The sequence below is a fragment of the Gymnoscopelus braueri genome, assembly GCF_963280865.1.
Source record: "Gymnoscopelus braueri genome assembly, chromosome: 10".
NCBI classification, from domain to species: Eukaryota; Metazoa; Chordata; class Actinopteri; order Myctophiformes; family Myctophidae; genus Gymnoscopelus; species Gymnoscopelus braueri.
Window position 1 is genome coordinate 13030956 of NC_137611.1, and position 26889 is coordinate 13057844.

The following is a 26889-nucleotide window of genomic DNA, read 5'->3' on the forward strand; positions in this document are numbered from 1 at the left end:
TTTCAAGCCGGGAGACTCGTCCTTAGACCTTACTGAGAATAGTGCAGACACAGACAGCATATATTCAGCGTGTGATGAGTCCCACACCTGTGGCCTTTCAGCCAATCAATCAGTCCTGACAATAATAACAAATTGAATACCCTGTCCCACAGACATTACAATATTACATCACATACAAAATATACAAAACACCATATTATTTTGACCGGCATTTTTACACAGACATTAGGGATAAACACAATAACACTCATGCTGTATAGCCGTCATAAAGCTACCTAGAGAGGCGCCTCTTGTCTACTCTTAGGAAAGTACAAAAAATAAAAACAGAGATAGGAGATACCCTGGCCTATGGCAAGGAGAGACTCCACAACAACTCGGAGAAGAGAGAATGTCTCCATCCACAGGCACAAAGTGAACCTATAGTAGAGACCATATCAATTCAAAGGGCTTTATTGGCATGAGAAAACTTACGTTTACATTGCCAAAGCAGAAAGCACAATAAAACAATACAGCAATACAATCAAAACAAAAAATACACATACACATAAAAGCATCATTGGTAAGAACCTGATGTCAGCATATTGTGCAGATTGGGGGGCCTCTTGTATAAAATAGCAGACAAGTATAAATAGTGAGAACTACTGTAGAAAGGTGCCCTACGCAGAGCACGTACGGTGGCCCTCATTTATCGATGAAGTATACAAACCAGCTTATATTTGACGCCAGGAATCAGCTAACGCCCACGTGAGATTTATCAAGCAGGGTACCCTATCAATTCTAGCGTGAGATTTGTCCTTTTTGGCAGAGAAGAGAAACTTCTCCAACATGTGAAGTTACCCCACCAATCATCTCCGTGGATTCACACACAGCTACACAGCACACTCGCCTATCATAAGCGTGGGAAAGGCACGTGCTATTTGCATACTGTACACAGGGCACAGACCCAATACCTGACACAGACACATCACGAATACACAAATACAACAAAAATACGACCGCATTCGTAACAGCCTGTCAACTATAATGTGTCTGGGGAAGAAAAAAAAGAAAAATATATTTTAAATTTAAATTCTAGCCATAAAGATATATCCTAAACGAAAACCTCAATCATGAATTCAATGATAAATAGCCTGTCTGTTTGCCGTACGTTGTTGAATGACACCAATCACATCAGGGTTTTAATTTAACCCCCGGGCCCGAGCAGAGCGCAGCTGAGTAGAGACGCGCACACTGCTGTTTAGCAAAATAAAGCAGTCCTGCGTCTCCTCCCGTGACACCACGTTAATGAGAAATAGATACCCTGGGGCTGTCATCATAATAATGTTTATGGAGTGACTGATGAATGCGTAAACATTAATGGATGTCGGCTGGTGTGTGGTGGGAGTGTTACCTCCGATCTCCCGCTGCAGCCCGTGGCCAAAATATCACTTGCGCTGGGCAGTGGGCAGACTTCACTCTCCATGAAAATATTCCAGCGGAGCAGTCCCCGAAATCCTCTCGCAGGCCAGGTGGCGATTGCAGTTGTCACCTCCTGAGGAAGTTCACACAGTTTTGAAGTCAATTACAGGCAAACAGTATGGAATATCAAAACGCTGTTTGATGCTCATTGTCATGACTCTTAAGATCATGTATACCTAATTTGGTTTTAAAATAATCATGTTTCTGCAACAAACAGTGATATATGTCACATTTGTGCTGGCCCCAATGGTACAAAGTGATATAGCTTTTCACTCTGCGTTGTGTAGAGGCCCCTCTGTATGTGATTCAAATTTGGGGTTGAATGGATGATGTGTTTTGTAACATAGACTACTCCCACAAATTTGAAAGCCAAATATAGCCAATTGATATCAAATATATAAAACATTTGTAAGATGTTGTACATGTTTATCTGCTCTGGATTCATACATGCACGCACGCGCGCGCGCACACACACACGCACGCACGCACGCACACACACACACACACACACACACACACACACACACACACACACACACACACACACACACACACACACACACACACACACACACACACACACACACACACACACACACACACACACACACACACACACACACACACACACACGTGAAAACATAATCATCCCCAGACGACTTTGGCCTGGTGGAGATAATGAAACAGGCTAAATGTAATGATTTAAAACCTGTGTGTGTACAAAGGTGTTTTAAGAGTTAACTGAAAATATGACACTGCTGTAGGCCTTTCAGAAGTATTACTGTGCATTTCCTCTAAGATTACTGCATCCATCCTGGCATTGTTTCTGAAATCGATAATTAGTTTTGTACTGTAGATGGACCTTCCACAGTCCGTCATGCAATACAAGGCACTTTCTCAGTGAGAACAGTCCAATCCTCTGACGGATTACTTCAGACCAAGTCGTTCAAATGATAAAAAGGTAGGGCTAAAGGTGCCACATCAGTCGTACACACACCGTGTAACTACCCATTCCCAATCTCGCACCCAATCCTGCATTTTCGATTGATATAGCTGTTTTTCAAGCAGAATTAAGCGATATAACAATTGCTATAGCAATAAGAATTCTATAGAATCTACAGTATGGGTTCGAAATCAGTGTGTTGCGATTGGCGTGGGGTAATTAATCACACCTGTCAATTGTTGTGCCCCATACCTATGTGCTCACCAAAGGAAGTTTTCATAATATGTTCAGTCCAGTAATCATTTCGGGGCTCGTTGTGTAGGAGAAAGGGGTCCGTATGAAACTCGTGGGAAAAGTGGACATACAGTATTTGACTAAACACATGTTTTCTGCCAGAACTTTCAAATGGATATGAAAGTAGAGGACAATATCTGACCCCAAGTAACAGCAATTAATTATTGGGTGAGTGCACACGGAGCACGACAACTTTTTTATGCCGCCGCGATGAGTCTGCTACCCGTGAGGGCATGGGAGTGATCTATGGCTGTAGTGTGTACTGTATGGAATACATGAACTGTAGGAAATATCGCAGCCATACTAGGGCCAAGGCTTTTCGGAATCGGTGGTAGTTTTATTTCAGTGAGACAACCACTCCCACAAACTACTGTACACACCAGGAAATCGGCACAGCCCAGATAACGTGGGTAATTGATGTGTTCGACTCCTTGGCATGCGTTGGCTCCTCCCCTGTGTGACTGTGCCTTTACTGTATGTATGTTACTTAGTTTCTTCACATGATACTAATTAAGGCTGTGTTCCATTTAGCAGAGCCTTTCCAGTGAGCCAACATGCACAATAGCAGCACCCTGACTCTGTTTGACCTGAATGGAATGCAACCTTAATTAGTATCATTGGTAACACCTGTGAAGGAAGTACACAAGAACATTACACAACTATTTATGTCAATATGGCTGCTGTGAAAAAGGTCTATTGTGATCAGACTTTTACGGAGGTAAGCACATTCTCTGGTTGAGAACTGACCACAGTACAGCCAATTATAGTCTATTGTCAAAGAAGGTTAAGAGTAATAATGTTGGCATAGTTTCTAGGTTTTTTGAGAGTTGCTCATGCTGCTACAGTAGCTGGACATTATGTTGTGGAATAACAAAATAAATGTGTGTGATGTTCTTTGGTATAAGAGCAATGATTATGGCTTTGTGCAGACCTAGTACATCCGCTACTGCACTGGTTCTCAACATGGGGTCTGGGGACCCCCAGGGGTCCATGAGGGTGTTCCAGGCGGTCCCCAGCAAACAGAGGAACAGTTTAATGCCTTTAAAGGAGCAGTTCACCCAATAAAGTGATATATTTTCACAGCCCATGAAGCCTTGAATTCACAGAGATTGTTTTGTTTTTGTCGCATTCCTGCCAATAATTTGATGACTGGCCGGTCATCAAATTATAGGCTAGATAAGATAGCTCACAACGTGTTGCATCGCAATGCTTTGTGAGCTTGTGGATTGGCTATTTCAAAACATTTACACAAATCTTGAAAAATGTGGATTAATTTGAAACACAAATCTCTTATGGGAGCTTTTTGGCACAAAATCTTTTCATATCAGGATCCGCGGGCAAATGTATATCAATTTGGGGTTCCTTGACATGAAAATGCGAGCCCCAGATCCACTGTATTAACATGGTCTCCGGGACAACGCTCCACACGTCCCAGACTCTTCTCCCTTCTGGCTCCCAAACTGTGGAACAAACTCCCCTTTGCAGTCAGAGTTACAGACTCACTCCCAATTTTCCGCCGTAATCTGAAGACTCACCTCTTCACACTCCACCTGACCTAGCCTTGACGACCATGCAGTCCTATGAAAAGGTTAAAATGTAATTTAGATAACATGTTATTTAGACAGATGCTGGGTTCATTTGTTGACCTGGCATCCTATAGTTTCTATAGTTTCTATGTACAGATTATTTATTGATATTATAATGTTTTGACTGATGCTATGTTCTTGGTTTACCTACGATCCTAGATTACCGAGGCACTACACTGTGTCTATGTATTTGATGTAGGTGTTTAACTCGCTTACTGTAAGTTGCTCTGGATAAAGAGTGTCTGCTAAATGCCTAAATTGTAAATTGTCTTCTGGTCTCTCTCTCTCCTCACAGTGTGTTTGGGATCTCCACCATTGCTCAGACTGACTGCATGAGGACATGGAAGCTTGTGGTGAATCAGGAACTGCGGTGGCACCACTTTGTCAACCCCATCATGCTGCTGCTGCTCTACTACACTCTGGCCACGCTGATCCGTCTCTGGCTACAAGAACCCATCGACCAGCCAGTGAGGACATTGTCTGTCTTTCTGTCTGTCTGTCTGTCTGTCTGTCTGTCTGTCTGTCTCTAGTCTCGCGAGCCAGACTGTTGCCTCCCACGATTTTCAAACGCTTCCGTCATGAAGTCTGGAGCACGGAAGCTCTGAAAATTATCCGGGGGCAAAGTGGCTGCCCCGCTTCCGTTTCATCTTTGCAGTGGCGTAAATTTGTCCTACTGTAAATCTAATTACCGTAGTTCAAATTGTTGCTTGCTGCTAAGCAGAAATGGGAATTCAAAAATATGTTTTAAAGATATGTTTTAAATATTATTTTTGTGAAAGGAAATGACGAACAAATGATGGCTTCCTTCTTCCGTTAGGAGATTGTGGAATAGTAGGCTACACCAGACTAGTCTTTGTCTGTCTGTCTGTCTGTCTGTCTGTCTGTCTGTCTGTCTGTCTGTCTGTCTGTCTGTCTGTCTGTCTGTCTCCATTCCCATTCTCTCTTCTCCTTTACATTCAGATGTCTTCCATTTCATAGGTGGTCATCAATGTGACATAACTTGAAATAAAACAAACATAAATTGCATTAGACTACATTTGACCAATAGACGATCAGATGTTATATTATTATACTCAGTTTCATTTGTTGGTGGAAAATATGTAGATGGAATTTTCTTACACCATCATGAATTAGGTTTTACTCCAATGTTTACACTCACATATTACAAACCTACTGAACCTATTACAGATGCCCAGTGAAAGTTATCAAATATCAGCGAATATATTTTACAATATAACTTATCTGTTGTCTATAGTGTTAGCGTCTAGAGCCGAGTCGATAAATTAGAGCAAATAAAAACATGCACTTTTGTTTTGTGGTGGGGTCACCCATTTTGCATCACAAATTGGGACTTTAGGATGAAGGTTACGCTTTTGGTCATGGTTAGGGTTTGTTTCAAACGCTACCTCATGGCCTGCATTTGAATCATACAATATCACATGAATTACCCACTTAAATCCTATTTAGTTTGTTGACCGGTGTCCCTCAGGGGTCTATATTAGGCCCCCTCCTTTTCCCCCTGTACACCAAATATCTTTGCTCACAAGCTCATAGATCTGCTATTTTTTCAGAATGTACACCCCAGAATTATTTTCCAAACAGTGGGTCCCCTTTTTTTCATTTCCTACATTAAAAAAAATGATTATTATTAATTCAAAAGATATAAAAAAGTTAAAACAAAAGTTTCATTGATTAAAAATTATTCAAAATGTTTTCAAAAGTATTTCATAAATACAAATCTAAACAAAAAACTTGACTCATTGACTGCCAGAGTTAAAACATCATCTATAGCTGCCTTTGCCAGCGATTCCGAGCGTTTTCACTAACCTTTGAAAAATCATAGAATATTATTCTTCACAACAATCCACCCACCGATCGCTTTAAATCGGAGAAAGAAATTGTGCCGTCACGATAATCTGTTAACATAGTTATTGGCAGTTCAATGTAGCTTGTTTTCGCCAAAAAGCAACTGAAAGCAGAGATTTTTGTATTTTTATAAATCCTATACACGTTAACTAAACCATCTTGATGTTGTTGTGATCACGTGATGTTTGCCTGTACTCTTCATCATCATCATCATCATCATCATCATCATCATCATCATCATCAATGAGTTAAGAAGTAGTGAAAATAGCAGATCCACAAGCTCACAGCGCGTTGTGAGCGTGTAGATCTGCTATTTTCACTAGTTTGGGTCCCGGACAAACGTCTAATGTAATTTCTTTTTTGGGTCTTAACAGGGCCGGCCCTAGGATTTTCGTGGTCCTAAGCAAGATTTTTTTTGGTCCCCCCCCCCCCAAACACCCTCATTATAAAATCATTGTAATTTTTTATTGGATACTAAAATAACAACGCTAGTTGTTGGATAGGAGATACATGACATAATTACAATATGAAAGTAAAAATAAAAATAAAAAGCGACAGCTTATATATTGCTTATAGCAGCGGCCGGCCCTGGGTCTTGAGCAAAAAAAATTGGGAACCACTGTTGTATCAAGTATAATTTTTGTTACTTAAAACTACAAATTTGCCATGTGGTCACTCAGGCTCGCGTAGAAATCTTGTTGGACGTCAGCGGGTGTGTGGGGGTCTGAGAGAGCAGCGTTGTCACTGCTACAGCACACTGAACTATCAAGAAGACCCCTGTATTCTAAGGTCACGGACCGGTAGAGCCCTATCTTTTCTCTCCTGTAATAGAGTTATAGATTAGTGTTTTTATAGAGGGGTCGATGGAGCTGCTGGGGCTGTATGCATTATTGATCCCTTCGCAGGGAGGTTTGTGTGTGCGTGTGTGCGTGCGTGTGCGTGTGCGTGTGTGTGTGTGTGTGTGTGTGTGTGTGTGTGTGTGTGTGTGCGTGTGCGCGGTGTATTGTCTTTTTCCCATCTGCTCTTACACTTTAGAAGACAATAATAACAATGAACGATTTTGATGTAAATCCCAACCTGACAGGTGTGATCAATATTAAAGATAAGGCTTCACAAAGCAGCTCACTCAGAACAAAGTGTCATTTTGACCCAAGCCGGAGCTCAGATGGCCCAGGGCTAGATGACCTGTCCAGTGCCCGCACCGCGGAGTCTAGCGGTTTGAATCCCCCGCAGTCCGTCCGGCTTGGCAGAGCAAACCAGTGGTTCCCACACTTTTTAGCTCAAGACCCTAAAGAGAAATTAGACGTTTGTGCCCGTTTGCGCCCCAAAACTAGTGAAAATAGCAGATCTACACGCTCACAACGCGTCGCTTCTTGGCACGTTGTGAGCTTGTAGATCTGCTATTTTCACCATTTCTTTAAAAAATATGTTTATATATTTATGGAAATGTTATTAATGAAACATTTTAGAAAATGTTATAATTGTTTTTAATTGAAGAAAAGTAGTTTTTTAATAGTTGTTTTTAATTGATGCTTCTTCTAAAAAGACGAGGACATAATTCTGTTACATACAAATAAGGAGATTCATAAGAGTGCATCTCTGGTGTCACACTAAATCTGTGCTATTTTGCTTGTAATGGTTTGAATGGTTTAAACAGATAACAGGACACTTCAGCTTGTAGAGGTTGGAGGCCCCCGAGAGGTGGCAAGGCCCCAATGGAAACTTGTTTACGTTCACCCCGTCGTTAGTTGACCAGATTTCATGCCATTTACTCTCTTTAGCAAATTTTTATCAAGTGCCTTGAGTTGATAGCTTTCTTCTGAAGTTCTTGTCATCCTACACCTACACTGAAACAGCCCACGCACACAGGGCAGCACACACACACACACACACTCTCTCTGGACGAGCTGATTAAAAACATTGTTTCTTGAGAGCGTCATTTGTGTTGTTCAACAAAGAACTGAACAGAGATCCCGGCGGGGAAGATATATATCGTCTATTGTCGGTTGGAAACCTCGTATGTCCTCATATGTTACATTTCAGGATTCAAATAAAAAAAATAGCAAAAGTAGCAGATCTACAAGCTCAAAACGCGTCGCTTCGCGCCGCGTTTCGAGCTTGTAGATCTGCTACTTTTGACAGTTGTGTGTGACGCGGTAGTATGATCAAGTAGGGCGTCCATTTACGAAAAAACACAAAAAGTTAGAACATGGAGATAAGGGGTTTCTGACCGACAGCGACGATATCTACTGTCTAAGCTGCAAAGTGTCTATCTTTGTTTTCTCAGGACGGAGACGAGGGAGAGGTGAACGAGGGGGAGGAGGGCGTAGGAAATGGAACGAGCTCGGCCGACAAGAAGAGACAACTGTGGTGGAAGGCCCACCGGGGCACCGACGAGAAGAATGTAATTATTATGTCATACAGGAAAACAAGCTCAACCTCTGGCTTTAACCCATTAAGACCTGAGGCCGATTCTACAAATGCCTTCTAAATCAGTATAGTGCGCAAACCTTTTCATGTCAAGGACCCCCAAATTGACATATATTTGGCCGCAGACCCCGTTCTGAAAATGTTTTGTGCCATGGACCCCCCCCCCCCCCCCAAAAAGAGAAGATTTGTGTAAAAAAAAAATCAATCATTCAACATTCTTTGGAACACTTTCAAGGTTTTTCAAAAATATTGAAAAATAGCAGATGTATAGTACAAGCTCACAGCGCGTCACTTCGTGCCGCGATGTGAGCTTGCAGATCTGCTATTTTTGAATAGCCAATGCAAAAATTTAAAATGATACAGATGCTCTCCTGGTTTTAATGGGTTAATTCAGTTCATACGCAGATTAAGTATGTCCATACGTGTATATGCAAATATAATCAAACACATACATACAATATAAACATATGCACGCACACATTAATGCACATGCGAGTATGTCCGTGCTTGTGCATGCAATTATACACACACACACACACACACACACACACACACACACACACACACACACACACACACACACACACACATCCCTCCACACACATACAGTATAAACATATAAACACACACACATCAATGCACATACAAGTACATATGTCTGTGCTTGTGTATGCAAATACACTCTACACACACTAACAAACACACGCACGCACGCACGCACGCACGCACGCACGCACGCACGCACGCACGCACGCACGCACGCACTTTCTGACCTTGTTCCCATAACCAGGTCCGCACAGCCACCTCTTGAGCTTTAAAAGCTTTTAGGGTGTGTAGACAGACACCGATGAGTGATGCTCTCGATTTACAGAATAGTGCTGTTGTTCTTTGTTCTTGCCTATCGAGGCCTCCCCTCCAGCTCATCAATAACACACCTTGTCCTGTCTTGTCTTGCATGCGCTCTCTCTCTCTCTCTCTCTCTCTCTCTCTCTCTCTCTCTCTCTCTCTCTCTCTCTCTCTCTTTCTCTCTCTCTCTCTCTCTCTCTCTCTCTCTCTCTCTCTCAGCTCCTCTCCACCACCACGCAGGACGGCTTCAGCAACGTCGAGGTGGGTGTCCACTCTGTCTGGACGTTACGCCTTTAAGAACAGCACATTTCAAGGACCCCCAGTTTGATATGCATTAGGCCATGGACCCCCATTTGATAACCATGTTTTAATATCCGGGACGCCAATCTACACTGTAGGATCCTAAGGGTCCATTTGGTTCCATTTGTTCACTCTTAGAGTTACAGACTTGCACGGGCTTATTTGGAGTTTCACTTCCCTCCCCCTCGTTCATGGATCAAGATACAAGCAAAGAAAGGGCTTTAAAGTGAGTTTTACACCTCACATTCTTAGTCTATTGTGAGGTCCAGCGCCCCAACACATTAAACGTAGAGTGTTAAGTTAACTCTGAGAGTCTAATAACTCTCCGTTAATTAACACTCGGGACTTTAGTGCGTAGTGTAATTCAATCCTTTTTTTCCACAGTACATCGTTGAGCCCCCAAATTGCTTTTTGGAACTGAAGCAAAGCTTCAGTTTGAGATATCCATAATTCTAGAATACAATAAAATCACCCGCACACCGTCTACACCTGCACAATAAAGTAACACATACTACTAAATAGCAATATCTACAAGCTCACAACACGTTGCCGATGTAACCCAATGTGAGCTAGTTGATTTTCACTATTTTGGGAACAAATAGGGACACCATTTTGATTAAGTCTGTCTGTGGGTTTTATAAATATTAATTAATTAATTAATTATATATTTATTAATAAGAGCTTGTGACTAAATAATAACTACATTGGATCCATTGGAACACATGGCTCTTTTATTCATTTCCTGAAAAGTAACGGTTTCGGACATACAAGCTTTCCGGCCGACAGCGACGATATTAGCAATTAACCCGCTTCCCCGGCCTTAAGCGCAAACGGTCTGGGTCAATGCCTCGATCTGGCCAGGGTAGCCTTTGGCTAAAGACGCGTAAACGCACTTTGAAATTGGCATCGCTGTGCAGTGTGAAACGCTTATTGTTAGCTCAGGGCCACTGTCCAAGTAGTGGTCAGCATTCATTCAGCGGGGGGCAGTTAATTTTGACGAGCTCTTTTCATGCTCGAATAAGCATTTTGTACCAGCGTGGTGTGGTGTGTTACGTCGTAGACAGCATAAATGTGATACGCTCAATGATACGAGTGTGTTAATGCACTGTGCAGGGCGTGTACACTTCCAACGGGACGTCCTTTGACCTGCTCACCACCACCACTGAGAACGGACCGGTCTGCCGGGACCTCTACTCCACCCCTCAGTACAGAACCGACCCGTCCACTGGCTTCACAGGTGAGTTGTAACCCCCCCCCCCCCCTCCCCCACAGTGTCAATGAGACTGCATACAGCACTGTTTCCCAAACAGTGGGTAGGTTGGGCCCCATTTTTGGGTCACGGACCAATTTTTATGGGTTGTGAGTAAATATCCCTTATTTTTCAAAAATCACACCCAGTGTGAAGTGGGCGGTGTGGTCATCACAGTGATGGAAGCTCACTTCCAAAAAAAATGGATTTTTTGAAGTGCATAATCATATTTATAGGTTATTAATGTCATCATGTGTCTCGCTAGCCAATCACAGTGCTGAATAGAGTCAGCCAATAGAGTCAGCCAATCACAGTACAGCTAGGGGTGTACTAATGGGCCAATCACAGTGCAGGAAACTAATACTAATGAGGTGTCCCAACCCCACTTATAGGGGCGGCTACACCGCCCAAAAATAAGGGAAATATCCCTTAATATTCTAAAACAAATTGAAAAAATAAAAAACTTTTAAGAAGTAGTGACAATAGCAGAAAAAAAACATAGGACCATTACAGGTCAATTTGTATTGAGCGGCCATAGCTGAATGGGTAGAGAGGCTGTCTGCTGGTAATCAGAAAGTCGCCGGTTCGACACTCGGCTCGCCCAGTATATTGTATGTATGTCGAAGTGACCCTGAGCAAGACACTTAACCCCTAACCGCCCCGCGCGTGTGACAGACCTCATCTGAGCAGCCATCAGCTTGGTGAATGCAGAAAACTAATTTCCCCTCCCCCGGGGAAAATACAGTACCCCCCTTTCCCTTTTACACTATAAGACTATAACAACACACTGGATTTGACTGTATGTGCATTGTGACTGTTCAGCATACTGACACTGCAGTTTGTGTGTCCACCACCAGAGAAGAAGGATGATGACTGTGTGTATGAGGTGACTCTGCCCCCGGAGGAGGGGGGGCAGATGGAAGGAGAGGAGGAGCAGCGTGAAGGGGGAGAGGAGGAGGAGGAGGAGGGAGAAAAGGAGAAGAAGGAGGTCCCAAGTGCTGTGGTCACTGCCTTCCATTTTATCATGAAGCAGAGCTACATCTGTGCTCTCATAGCCATGATGGTCAGTGACACCCCTTTATACAATCACTACCGTATTATGTATATATTTCACCACTTAAACCACTATTTTATACTTCATTGTACGGCCCATCTACAAGCTCACAATGTCTCGCGATGCAACACATTATTAGCTTGTAGGGTTAGGGTTCTCAATTAAAATGTAATCAATCAAAGTAAAACAGCATAAGGTGCATAAAAAAACTCTAATCCATTGAGACCGGGAAAAGCGTCCTTTTTTAAGATTTATTTGGCTATTCAAAAAGAGCAGATCTACAAGCTCATAGCGCGGCTATGAGGTTGTAGATCTGCTATTTCTTTTTTATCCTGAAAATGTGTGCAAATATTTGAATGTATATATTTTTAAAGGGAACATTTTTGACTCAAATCTTTGCTTCTGGGGGATTCTATTACAAAATATTTTGAGATGGGGGTCCGCGGCCAAATACGTATAATTTTGGGGGTCCTTGACATGAAAAAGTTTGAGAACCACTGATATAGAAACATACGTTTTTTAAAAAAACTTTGGGATTTAGAAGACATTTGTAGAACCCCCAGAAGCAAAGATTTGAGTAAAATATTTCCGCTTTCAAAATGTATATATTCAAAAGATTTGCACAAACTTTCACGATTTTTTCTAAAACAGCGGATATACAAGCTCATAGCGTGGCATACGAGCTTGTATATCTGCTATTTTTGAATAGCCAAAGAAATCTAAAAATGACAGATTCTTTCCCGGTCTAAATGGGCTAATCTATAATCCATGTGTGTTTTTTTACTAATTGGAACTTGGTCCTTCCATAGGCGTGGAGCATCACTTACGTCAGCTGGCTGACATTTGTCTTCCTGATCTGGTCGTGCACCCTGTGGATGGTGAGGGACCGGAGGCGCTACGCCATGCTGACGTCTCCCTTCATGGTGCTGTACGGCAACCTGGTGCTGGTCCTGCAGTACCTCTGGAGCTTCGAGATCCTGGAGCCCGTTCCGGGGTTCTTCCTCAGCACCAGGGTTCCCTTCAGCGCCCTGGGGAGCAAGGTATCACACTTCAGACACCGTCAACGGGAGGGGGCAGTTCAAAGATTGTAGTATCACTTACAGTGTTGATTTCGTCGACTAAAACTATGACGTTAAATGTTCGTCGACTACCTTTTGTCACTGACGAAAACTAAATAAACTAAATAAAATCTAAGCTACGATGACAATTTCGTCAACAAATAGAAACTAGACTAGTGATCCAGTAGATTTTTATTCAAAAGACTAATGACTCAAACTAAATCAAAATTTGCTGTCAAAATCAACACTGATCACTTACTAGCAGGGTATACCAGTGTCCAAAATCACTCACTCATTCACTACTCTCTCTCTACTCCCCTATATAAGGAGTTCTAGTAAAGGACTGTATGAGCCAATATATCAAATATCATTGAATCATGTGGATCTCAGGATCCACATAGGAATGGAGCGGCTCCGATGTGGATCTCGGACTTCATGTGGCCAGCCTGTGATTTCAGTCATCCATCATGTCAGTCATCTCTGACATATTTATGATGTATGACTCCAAAATTGGACCTAAATATTTCAAAAAGTTATACAATGTGTGAAAGTAAAATGAGTGTGGGTACTTTTGTGCCGCACTGGCACATTGCATGAGAATTGTGGGGTGATCGGTCCAGCGGTTTGCAAGATTAGCTCCGGGCACACAGACAGACACACGGGCACACAAGACCAGACCCTCTGATAGAGGCAGCTCGACTCCTGCAGAGGCACGCCATAAAAACACATTTCGGACACTGCTGGCGTCACCATTAATGATGTCATTGCTGTCGTGTGCCAGATAAATCTGTCTGCATTTTTCTTTCAAGCGCAATGCGTGCATGGTATGGGTTTGTGATAGTGAACATCGGTTGTACCCTCCTTTTCCTTGTGGGATGAGTCCACCACTGCAAGATGGCCCAATTGAGGTTAGATGCATCTCTGTTATCTGTGCCATTGTCTCAATTCAGTAATACGTTTTGACAATAGGGATAAATAGATATAGCATTGAATCAAATACGGTCCAAGGAACATATCAAAACCTCGTGGTTTGGAGAACGGAAGCAATCGATATTGGGAATGTAACTTGACTTACCGTAAACATTTTGTACCGTATTCTGTTTCTTAATGGGAGTCAGATGATTATATTGGTAGAGGCTCTTTGCAACGAGCTGGAAGTAGAATAGTTTACACATTATCCTAACACAGAAAACACTCATTGCACGGCACACACAGAGGGACCATGTCTATATCCGTCTCGGCAGCCAAAATGCCCACGTCTGTGGGCATTTTGGCCGACGAGTCCCTGCAGAAGTCGGCCAGGAAGGCCAAGCAGAAGCAGAGCTCCTACCAGCTACGCTCTCAGGGCAAACCCGCCGAGCCCCCGCCGAGGGACGTGCTGGTGCCGGAGCAGCTGGAGCTGTTCCTGAGGAAGCTGCAGCAGTGCTGCAAGGTGTACGACTTCAAGGACACAAAGTCGGACCTCAAGATGAAGGAGAGCAAGCGCTCCACGCTCAACAAGCTGGTGGACTACGTCACCGTCAGCAGGGGCTACCTGACGGAGCAGGCCTACCCCGAGGTGGTCAAAATGGTTTCTTGCAACATATTCCGAACCCTTCCGCCCAGCGACAGCAGCGAGTTTGACCCAGAGGAAGATGAACAGGCGCCCGAGGCCTCGTGGCCACACTTACAGCGGGTGTATCAGTTCTTCATACGGTTCTTGGAGAGTAAGGAATTCCAGCCCAGCATTGCCAAAAAGTACATAGACCAGACATTTGTCCTGCAGCTGTTGGGGTTGTTTGACAGCGAGGACCAAAGGGAGAGACACTGTCTACAGACAGTCTTGCACAGGATCTACGGCAGATTCCTGGGGCTGAGGGCTTTTATACGAAAACAGGTCAATAATATTTTTCTACGTTTTGTTTATGAGACGGAGCACTTCAATGGGATTGCTGAGCTGCTGGAGCTCCAGGCAAGTATAATCAATGGTTTTACTCTGCCGCTGAAAGCGGAGCATACGCAGTTTCTGGTCAAAGTGTTGATTCCCCTTCACACCGTCAAGGGCTTGTCTCTCTTACACCAAGATCTGGTGAATTGCATCATACAGTTCCTAGAGAAAGACCCAGCACTAACAGAACCAGTCATAAGAGGCTTGCTGAAGTTCTGGCCAAAGACCTGCAGTCACAAAGAGGTGTTGTTCCTCGGCGAACTGAAGGACCTCCTCGAGTTCATTGAGCCCACAGAGTTTGTGAAGATCCAGGAGCCGCTCTTCAAGCAGATCTCCAGGTGTGTCTCCAGCCCTCACTTCCAGGTGGCAGAGCAAGCACTCTACTACTGGAACAACGATTACATCATGAGTCTGATCGAGGCCAACGCCAGCGTCATCCTGCCCATCATGTTCCCCAGCCTGCACAGGATCTCCAAAGAGCACTGGAACCAGGCCATAGTGGTGCTGGTGTTCAACGTACTGAAGGCCTTCATGGAGATGAACAGCACCCTGTTTGAAGAACTCTCCGCCACTTACGAGTCGGACCGCCAACGTGGGACGAATAAGGAGAAGGCGCGAGAGGAGCCGCGGGGGAAGCTGGAGGACCCGGAGAAGAGGGGGCCTTAGGAGCGATGGGATCTTATTCTCAACCTTTTTCAATTTCAAGGACCTCCAGTTCGATATGCATTAGGCCACGGATCCCCATTTGATAACGATTTTTTAAATCTTTGGGACCCCCAATCTACACTGTAAAATCCTCAGTGTTCATTTAACTTTGAGACGGGTCCATTTGGTGCCATTTGCACTATTTCAGAGTTGCAGACCCCTAACTCTTCAAGGACCATTGGGGGTCCCTGGACCACCCACCATAACTCTTAAAGGACCATTGGGGGTCCCTGGACCACAGGTTGGGAACCAGTGTCTTAACAAACCAGGCCCTCCACCAACCTCCCTCCATGCCATGTCTGCCCCACCCCCGGTTTCAGGGAGAAATGGAAAGAATCCCAACCCAACCCAACCCTACATGTGCAAATGTCCATCTGGTTTTCCTCAGTTGGTTGTTTGGTTTCTTTTTTTCTTTTTAATTGAAATTAAAGGCTTTTTTTCTGCCGCACTGTAAATAACTTTTTTTTTTTCTCCTAGATTTTTGTTTTGTTTTTGTTTTTCCCCTTAAGGTGATATTACTGTGAACGGAAAAACAAACAAAATAAAAATAAAAATAAGAAGAATAAAACTAGGAAAGTATGCGGATATCTCAGAATCCACATACAGTAGAAACGGCATGGCTCCAATTGGACAATCTCGGACTTCATGTTGTCTATGACGTATTTAGCTATTATTGTAAATGATTAAATCTAAATATTTCAAAAAGTATAAAACATTATGTGAAGAAACTTGAAGAAGATTATGGGAGGTAGGTAGGCCTACTCCTGTGGCCTACTTGCAGTCTGCCACTGATGGGTCCAGCGGGTTTGGGAGATCAGCTCTGGACGCGGACGAATGAAGCGTTCCGTCAGTTAGAAAATCCCAAACGAGGCGGCGTTCACATCACGTTCACCAACGCTGACCAGCAGCGCAACAAACGTGAAGCGACTCCAGCGACTGACGTTATGTGTATGTTTTTCTGCTGTAAAAACCCAATAAACATCATGTTATTTAAAAAAAAAAAGGAAAAAATGTAAGATATTTTATCTTGCGGTGGGAAAGCTTCTTAAGAAAGCCAATTATGGCGGTCCCTTGTTTAACATGAGGGAGGCTAGGCTTTTGCAGAGCCACCAAAGAAAAAGACAAAAAAAAGAAAATGAGAAAAATTACTTTTGTGGGGGGGTTATTAAAAGGCATAATTACTATATAGTAATAATAATAAATTGTATTTGTATTAGACTTTTCATTCACAGGGAATCTCAGAGTGCTACATGGTTAAATCATATATAGTATACTACATGTACTGTATATAGTGAGTAGGGAGTGAATTCAGACACAACTCTATGTCACTCATCTGTAACGTCAGTACTATGACATGATGAATTGTTTGCTTGCGGCTGGAGAAGGAGGCGCTACTGTACCTCCTCCCGGTGGAGGCTCCTTATCGGCAGGTGAGCCAGTACAGCACTGGTTCTCAACGACGGGTCTAGTAACTCTTGAGAGTGTACACATGGAACCAAATGGACCCTTAGGGTAAGGGTCCATTTGGTTCCATTTGGACGCTCTAGAGTTGCAGGCCTGCAAGGGTCCATTTGTACCGGTATTGGTCCGCGGACCAGACGTTGAGAACAGAACTGGCAACGCAGAAATGTGTAGGAAGGGTTAATTGGCATAGCAACTAAATAAGGGAGAAAAAAGCTGTAAAAATAATTGCCAACTCTAAATAAAAAAATTACAAAAGAGTTAAAAGTTACATAAAAGATGTTGCCAATGGCCTTCCCTGGATTATAACGCACCGCTATGGAAAGATTCAGGCCAATCCAACCTGGGGTGTGGGTGTGATTAAAAGACAGACAAACAGACAGACAGAAAACAACTTTATTATAGGTATAGAAGCTGGGCGATATCATCTACTGGAGAAATATATCATATTTGATATATTGTCTAGCCCCTAGCACTTTACAGTACATTATAATTATGCTAATTATAATCAGAGAAAAATCTAGCAACCGAAACGTCGACTAGTAATTTTTCTCAATGGTTTTAAATGCTTCAAAGCTTATTTGCAACCAACACATTTTCTCTTCTGATCTCCAGATTATGGGTTTGTCTAAGCACTTACTATCTGCAGATGCTTGTGTGTGTTTATTGCGCTGAGAATTTATCGTGTGTGTGTGTGTGTGTTTCTCTGTGTGTGTGTGTGTGTGTGTGTGTGTGTGTGTGTGTGTGTGTGTGTGTGTGTGTGTGTGTGTAGATCCTGTGTCTGCTGAGTTTCTGGCTGCTGTTAAGGCAGACTTTGACGGAGAGAGAAGACAAGTTAAAGGAAGAGGAGGTTTCTCTCTCAGATGTCCACGTAGAGGAGAGCAAGAAGAAGGGTAGGGGAGCACACCACAGTATGAATTTTAGTTGCACTAATACAAGTAGAAATCCAAGGCTTTGTACTGTACATTTTGACCTTCCTTGGTTTTCTTTGCCGTTAAAAAAGTCTGTTTCATACGACGGGTGTCAGGCAAAACTTCTTTTGAGACACACGTGGGAATTTCGGGCTGTGGTCGAACCCGCCATTGTGTTGGACGTGCAAACAACAACACAGGTATCAGCATTGAGTTTGTGAGACGGATCGCATACAGTGATATATTTTTCTGTATTTACGTATTGTATTGTATTGAGCCAAATCCACGCAAGAAGCTGCTTTGTTTGCACCTCCAACACACTCACGTGATGTTGATTCCCTTTCCCAATTCGTATCGTTGCTGGCGGGCAGAAACGTCTCATCTCCATATTTTAACTGTTTGCGTTTTTTGCCTTTCTTGATCATATTACAGCGTCGCACAAAAGTATCAAAAGTTGCAGATCTACAAGCTTGAAACGCGGCGCGAAGCGACGCGTTTTGAGCTTGTCGATCTGTTACTTTTGCTATTTTGGATTTTGAATCCTGAAGAGTAACTGTTTCGGACATAATGAGGTTTCCACCCGACGACCCGAGACGATATGTACTACAACATCACTGTAGCTATAAGAATAGTGAAAATAGTCGATCTATAAGCCCACAACGCGCCGCGTTTGTGTTCTGAGCGTGTAGGTCTACCATTTTGTTTACAATTTTTGAACAATAAGAATGTGCCCAAAATAGGGATTCCAGGTTGAAAGTGGTTAAAACAGACTCTACCCTTAAACTGAGATGAGAATCTTTTTTCTATCAGTTTTACAAATAGAAAGCAAAAGGCATATTCTGGTCCTATTGTGTGTCATTTTAGATTAGAGCCCCAGATTATTCTACCAGACCTTTCACCTGACCCATACCAACCTCCCCTATACATCTTCTAATAGAGTACCAAGTCTGATTAGTACAACATTTTGTAAGTCTGAATGAACCCTGCTAAAGCCCGAAACTGGCAATACATCTCCAGTGATGAATTACTAATGATTCTCTGGGCAATAAAAATGAGAAATTCACCAACTTCATCAAATCCAGATTTGTCTGACTGTCAGGTCGGAACGTGAACGCCAAGGTCTTGTTTTCATAAGAAATGTGAGATGTAAAATAAACTATGCGCAGAATAACTTTTGCTCTATAAGGCATGGTATGTTCAGTATGTTAATTTTACTTGCGGCACATGCAGGGGCTTCTTGAAAAGAAGACGCCAAATGCTGGTAGGCTTTAGCTGTGATCATTTGTCAACTCAATTAGCCGCAGGTAGTCAACCCACACGCTCAATCATTTTTCATTTCCCCCTCAAAAAAACGGTTTTGAATACTAAACCGGCTCTTGTTATTCTGCTAGCCCTTGTCGCCTTGCTATTTATGGTCGTTCTCCGGGCACCGGTACCGGCTGCCTGTACCTCATTTGTAACAAATTTCGTAGAAATTAGGTAGCTCTAAATCCGGGCGTGTGTGTGGTCATCTAATTTCACTGGCAACCCAGCCTCCCACATTCTTAACCCTGACCGTAACCATGCCAAAGCCCATACCTAATAACGTAATGCCTAAACGCAATCCATGTTAATGTTATACTGTACCTGAACTTGGGTTGGCTCTGGCTGTTTGCACAATGCATCGTGGTGGGTATGATACTGTCGGTTCAGAAACCTCTACCTTTTGTTAATGCCCTGGTTCCCATGTGAGAGATGAACATACAATTCTGTTGGTGCATGCATGTCTGTGCATGTGTGCGCGACTGTGTGTGTGTGTGTGTGTGTGTGTGTGTGTGTGCGTGTGTGCGTGTGTGCGTGTGTGTGTGTGTGTGTGTGTGTGTGTGTGTGTGTCTATAGAGGAGGGGGAATCTGACGAGGACAAGGAACCAGACATCATGGAGGTGCTGGGAGGGATGGTCATGGCTCTGCTGGTCAAGTACTGGATCTACATCTGCGGAGGCATGTTCTTCTTCGTCAGCTTTGAGGGACGCATCGTCATGTACAAGATCATCTACATGATGATGTTCCTCTTCTGCGTGGCGCTGTACCAGGTACAGTACAGTACAGTACACACCAACCCAAGCATGTGCTGTGTAACAGTGTTAATTTTGACAGCAAATTTAGATTTAGTTTTAGTCATAATCTTTGGAATAAAATTCCAAATTAGTCATAATTTAGTCATCTGAAATGTTTTAGTTTGAGTCTAGTTTTATTGGACTAAATATCAGAAGATTTTAGTTGACTAAATCTTCAGTTGATTTAGTTGACTAAAATGTATGTTGGCGGGCCGTGATGGCGTCGTAATGCCTGATTTATACAGTACTTGGCTGCATGCAGAAAATAGCAGATCTACAAGCTCGCTGCGACGCGTTGTGATCTTGTAGATCGGCTATTTTCGGGCCACGACACCCACACGCATCCAAACATAAAATGACTTGTCTTAGTTCTACTGAATCACTTGTCCACTCAGGGCCGCGCCAAGGGTAGTGCGAACGGTGCGGCCGCACAGGGCCCCGCGCTTGGGGGAGCCCCGCAAAAAAAAAAAAAAAGTTTTTTTTTTTTTTTTTTTTTTTTAATGAACAGAATCACATTTATTAAGAGTTATAAAAATAAATAACCGCAAATAACCACCAAAAACTCGGAAATATCCGCCCAAAACCGCCAAAAAATTGCGCGTGCTCGCGAAGGACAGGGGCGCGCGCACGCGAGTTCGCACAGGGCCCCGCATTTCTCCCGCACGGCTCACAGTCCACTAGTCCCTCCCTAACATTTTAGTCTAGTTTCTATTTGTCGACGAAATTGTCAGTATATTTAGTCATAGCTTTAGTCATCATAGATTAGTTATTATTTAGTTTTTATTTAGTTCAGTCAGGAACAATCACGTCAAAGTAGATATAACCATTTATTGCAACAAATGGAATACAGTTAAACTTGGCCTTAAATACTGTAGGCTCCCTCTCGGAGATGTTCCCTGAATTTTGTCCAAGCATCCACTAACGCGTCTTAACGCGTCGACGGCCAACTGGACAAACTAGCAATTGACGCGTTATCGAGTCAAGGGCAGTCAAAGAGTTAATTTATTTAATATCCAAATAATAGTGATAATAATATAAGGTAATTTTTCACCTTGCACATGGCCTTATGGCAGGTGTTTTCAGGCCATGGACCTCTTAGCTGACAGAAAGATGAAGCAGGGACCCTCTACTACGTATTGTATAAAATTGTGTTAACATATTATCTTTTTTAATATGTTGGATTCACATTAATGTACATTTTCATATATTTAACCACTCAAAACCTCAATACTAAACTTGACCTTTGGCTCTGTACTTGGTTTGCTCTTTTCCCCCTCTACACCAAATCTCTTCACCAATCGTTGCCCAGAATAGGGATGCTGATGTTGTCCTCAGGCAGGGTTCGAACCCACGACCTTCCGCATGAAAGGCGTATACGCTCTAACCGCTACACTAGGGCAGTTAGGGAAATGTGTCTTGCTCATTGAGACCTCGTCGTTGAGATAACATTACAACAAACACACATTAATGTTAAAACCGGTATGCAAACCGTGGGAGCTCGGCCTCGGGGCACAGAGTAATAAACTGGTTCTGTCAGGAGCGTGTGCTCTCCTGTGAGCTGGCAACTGCAGGTTGGCAGGGAACCACTGCTAATGTGCCCTTGAGCAAGGCACAACACAGCTTCCCTCACACACACAGAAATTACGATAGGGCCACCACAGTACTGCAGGTGAATCTGATGAAATGCATAATCGTCTCTGTCTGGTGGAAACCTCATATGTCCAAAACTGTTACTTTTCAGGATTAAAATAAAAAAATAACAAAAGTAGCAGATCTACAAGCACAAAACATGACGTGAATCGAGCTTGTAGATCTACTACTTTTGATGCGTTGATGATCAAGTAGGGGCGTTAATTTATGAAAAATCTACAGTACATAATACATATGTAAATAATATAAGCCTTGCCCACAGGGCATCATACCTGTTGCTCAATATTTGTCAAGAGGATAAAACATAATGAAGCCCAGGGCTTATTTCTGTTGTGGTTCTGGACAGCACTGTATGTGTGAGTAGGAGGAAGATGTGTGAAAATGTTACATTTCATTTCGGAGTAAATTGTCAACAATCTTCTATGCAAATGCGACGCGTTCTGAGCGTGTAAATCGGCAGTTTTTTTAAAAATACAAAAATACATGCATGCACACACACACACACACACACCCAGGGTCAAAATGCTCTGAGGCGTTGAGGCAAAATGTTGTCCGGCTTCCAATTTCGATTTCTCAAAGATACAAGTTGCTGACGTTGACGTTTTTACGGAGCCCATAAAGTTGGTGTAATCATACCAGCTCATAACCTACGATACACTCCTGACTGTTTTATATCCGCACCCACCATAAAACACAATCCTCCTTAATACAAATGTCCTCTATACCGCGTATAACGCTGTGCAATTTTGTACATTAAAAGGCTGTTAAAATCAAAGAGTACGTAGGTCACGTACCGTAGCACGATATCACCCTATCCAACACAGATTTATATTTACATAGTGTTACATGGTGTCGCTAAACCATGAAATGCCGCACATCGTTCAAGGTTCAAGACACTCTAGGGTTTTTTGGACATAAAAGTGAAATTATTTGTAATAATAATAAAGAATAATGTAGCAGCAATACTGTCAAACAATGTCCAACAATAATGTACAGTGGGTGCATGTGTGCTTCGTTCATGCATCAAAATGTTCAACGTATGTGTGCTGTGTGTGCACACTGTGCAGAATGTTTGTACACATAGGGCTGTCACGATTATGACATTTTACTTGACCATTAATTGACGCTCGAATAATTGCGATTAACAATTTAATTGCATTTCTGTCGTTGAACATTATGAATAAAAATTACATTTTTGTTTGGCTTTTAGGCTTCGTAAACAAAAGGTGCACAGGGCAGATATAACAAATAACATATAATTCAACAACATGAATGAAATTGAATAACATGAATAAAAAAACATGAATAGTGGAAATAGCCCATGTTTTGAGCTTGAAGATCTGCTATTTCCACTATTTTTTTTAAATGTTTGAAAATATATATACATTTTCAACATGGTAATCGATTATTACGAATATGCAAAATAATTACGATTATCTCAAATAATTGCGATTAGGCGATTAAGTAATAATTGTGACAGGCCTACTGTATACATAATCTATAGGTGTGTAACAGTTAATTGATCTATTCGATTTAAAAACAACAGGTGTGTAACAGTTAATTGATCTATTCGATTTAAAGACAACACTTGGTGGTTTTGTAGCTTTGTAGCTGCATCTGAAGCCAGATCAACTTGTATTGGAGCTTTGTAGATTTTGTAGCAGCTACAAACGTTGGGTGTGTCTTTGTTTCTTCATCATTCTTGAAAATGAATGGTAGATTGTAGGTTTGTATCTGCCAGTGTGAAGGCAGCACACAGTGGTGGATAGCTCTGCTTACACAACCAGGCGACCAGGATGTACTGACAAACTGCACATTTGTTTGTTTGTTTGGGGTCCATATTGTGTGTGTGTGTGTGTGTGTGTGTGTGTGTGTGTGTGTGTGTGTGTGTGTGTGTGCGTGTGCGTGCGCGTGCGTGAGTGCGTGTGTGTTTACAGCAGGACCCAGCTGCTGTAGTGGATACTACATGTGTTTCCTATCAGATGCCTTTTCTGTCAACATCTAACCTTGCGCAGTGTGTGTGTGTGTGTGTGTGTGTGTGTGTGTGTGTGTGTGTGTGTGTGTGTGTGTGTGTGTGTGTGTGCGTGTGCGTGCGTGTCCATACGTATCCATGTGTGGAAGGGAGAGAGGATACTCCTTGTCTATATCAGTCCCCCACTCCCCCCCCCGTGTGTGTGTGTCTCTCTCTCTCTCTCTCTCTCTCTCTCTCTCTCTCTCTCTCTCTCTCTCTCTCTCTCTCTCTCTCTCTCTCTCTCTCTCTCTCTCTCACTCTGCCTGCTGCTCTGCCCAGCAGTTCTTGCTGGACCTGAATAGTCTAAAAAGTGATGTCCTTTTTCCTTTCCTAACCACTTTTCCTAGGCCTCGTGGAAAATGTCATGAGGTCAAGGAAAGATGTGAAGGATAAGAAGTTAGGAAAAGAACTATGGTGCTAACAGAGTCTGACTGAGCTGCACAGTGGTGGAAAGTAACTTTTACTCAAGTGTACTTAAAGCGGCACTGTATAACTTTTGTTTTATGAATAAAAGGTAATTTTGTCCATTCTGTATCATGGTAGAGTATGTTAATACAATATAACTTATACAATTGGGGTGGTTGTATTTTGTCTCCCTGCTCTTCTAGATTTAGATTGTATCAAAGTTCATGTCTCATCTCGACACAGGATCTGGCACGAATGTTGACCTGATGGTCAAGATTCAATTGATCCCCTGAGCAAGAAGGCAGGCTCTATTATCTCAATGGTAAAAATGTCAGCACTTGCGCAGGAAACCGGGTTATAATCCGGGGTAGAAGAAGAAAGTTACATAGTGCAGCTTTAAGTACAGTTTTGAGGTACTTTTAGTTTACTTGAGTATGTGCATTTTTTCAATGCTTTATACTTTTACTCCACTACATCTCAGAGGCAAATATTGTACTTTTTCACTCCACGACAACCCAATTTTATACTTTGTCTATTCGAAAATAGCTGATCTACAAGCTCACAACACATCGTATCGCAGCTGTCTTTGAAAGATTTTGATACATTTGGAAAACTTATGAAATGGGACATGATCCTACTGTACATAATAAGTACTTTTACTTTTAGTACTTTAAGTATATTTTGGTGTAAATGCCTTTGTATTTTTACTCAAATTAATCGCTACTTAAATCGGAGTACTTCTTCCACCCCTGGCTACGTAAGACCACGTCGCATCTCCCTTGTAACTGCTGTGGGTCAGTGACGGTGAAAACAGACTTTCAAAGATGGACCAGCTGCACACCCTCGATGCTTTGCCACGTGCATTCTTTCCATGTCATTTGATGTAGGCAATATTAACATGGCCAAAACCAGCAGAAAACTCATACTTCATTACCATGGTTGGAATTGAAAGAAAAAGAAAACATACAGTGTGGCAGCCTAGCTTATAGTCTAGTCATATTTCACATTAAAATTAAATGGGAGTCAAATTGGTGTCTTTCATCCTCCTCGGCTTTCAACGTGAATCCCTATTGATATGATTTGATTGTATTCAAGATAATAATGTCATACACCTTATCAAGTGCCATGTCTCGCCAGTTGGACTAGTTGCGTCATGACAAGGTAACTACACTACCCAAACCTCTACCAAAGTGTCCTATTGCTTTAAGAACCATGCACCTTGCAACACCTTGAAATGCTTACTTGATTTTGCTTTGAGGAGGTGTTCAGAGAGCTGTGGTACCTCAAGGAGGTGCTAGGTTTTTACTCCTTCGGAGCTGCTTACCTCAAGGAGGTGCCCCAAGTTTACTCCTAAAGAGCTGCTTACCTCGAGGGGGCATTTTAGTTGGCTCCTGCAGAGAGCTGCATACCTTATATCCTCCCTGCATGACCTCCTTCTTAAGGAAAACAAACACTCCCCCATGCACCGCTCTTTGGCCTGTAGTGGGGAGGTGGCAGAGAGCAAGTGGAGGGCATGGACTCATGTTCACAGTCAGAGCCAGGTGGGGAGGCGGGTACAACTTGTGAAGGCTCTGGCAAAGAGTATGAAGCAATGAAGGTGGGAGGCTGAATACATGAGAGTGGGAGGCAGAATACATGATGGTGGGAGGTCGAATACAAGGGCAGGCTTTTACCCAAAGGGCAAAAGGAAAGCTCGCACACCAAACACAAAATAGGGAATGTCCACAGAGGTTTGCTCAGATGCAACAAATTAGCTTTTTAATTAACCATCATGTGAAAAAAAGAAAGAAAAGTGCAACCAAAAAAAGTAGTGGTTAAAAAAAGAAAAGTCTCCTGTGTGGAAGACCAAACGTTTACCGCTCTTCCAAATACAATCCCTAGACACCAGGGTCTAAATTTCTCCATGGAAAAGTTGGGAGACCACCTCTTTTATTGTACCATAGTCTACCATACAAATTGGCTAAAATAACATTTCATTTATTACAGTTCTGGATTGCAGCATTAGCATAATGTTTGAAAGGGCTGTTGGAGTTGGAGCAGGGTGCACAGTGACAAATAAATAATGTGAATAATGCATTATCCTGACTGTTATTAGCTCTGCAACGGTACTTACAACTTTGTGGCTACTCGTAAATATTTCTTGCAATAAACAGTGGCAGCAAGTAATAGTGTGCAGACTTCATTATTTATTATGTTGATTTTCTGTTTGTCCTGCACCTGCTCACCACAGTGGATGTACAGTATGTGCGTGCTCTACGTCCCATTTGTGGAAATGTATGCTGATTTAGGCTTACTCAAAGGCTGAAAAGTTATTCAAATGTGCTGATAATAAGTGTGAACTAGTATGCCTACATTTTCATGGATAAGGCTGGGATAGGCAGTGTATATAATAAGCCTGTTTATCTCCAAACCAACAGCCCACCACCACAGTGGCTGTTAGTTCTTTACCTCACATTTGCTTGTATTAACCACAGGAACCCTAGTGTCCCTATTTTGGGGGCAAATATTCAAATATTTCAGAAATAGCTAAAACAATTGCAGATATACAAGCTCACAACGCATCACATCACGATGTGTTTTGAGCTTGTAGATCGGCTATTTAGGGCAAGTGGTTAAGGGAGATGGGAAAGGAAGCACAG

At 42.6% G+C, this 26889-nt stretch overlaps 2 protein-coding genes across 3 annotated transcripts in view; both read left to right on the forward strand.

Annotated features, from left to right (window-relative positions):
• The window catches only part of piezo2b (piezo-type mechanosensitive ion channel component 2b), a 143091-nt gene that overhangs the window by 52682 nt on the left and 63520 nt on the right, over positions 1-26889 (forward strand). For both annotated transcript variants that reach the window (XM_080439410.1, XM_080439411.1), the window contains exons 8-15: positions 4577-4748; positions 8435-8551; positions 9643-9684; positions 10837-10960; positions 11830-12035; positions 12836-13066; positions 17950-18070; positions 19967-20160. In XM_080439410.1, the coding sequence (XP_080295536.1) occupies positions 4577-4748; positions 8435-8551; positions 9643-9684; positions 10837-10960; positions 11830-12035; positions 12836-13066; positions 17950-18070; positions 19967-20160 (1207 nt within the window). The remainder of the gene's footprint in view (positions 1-4576; positions 4749-8434; positions 8552-9642; positions 9685-10836; positions 10961-11829; positions 12036-12835; positions 13067-17949; positions 18071-19966; positions 20161-26889) is intronic.
• LOC308093174 (serine/threonine-protein phosphatase 2A 56 kDa regulatory subunit epsilon isoform-like) lies at positions 14553-15677 on the forward strand (the record flags this gene model as incomplete). The annotated part of the gene is made up of 1 exon (XM_080439412.1): positions 14553-15677. One exon carries the CDS (start codon positions 14553-14555, stop codon positions 15675-15677), a length of 1125 nt encoding a protein of 374 aa, XP_080295538.1.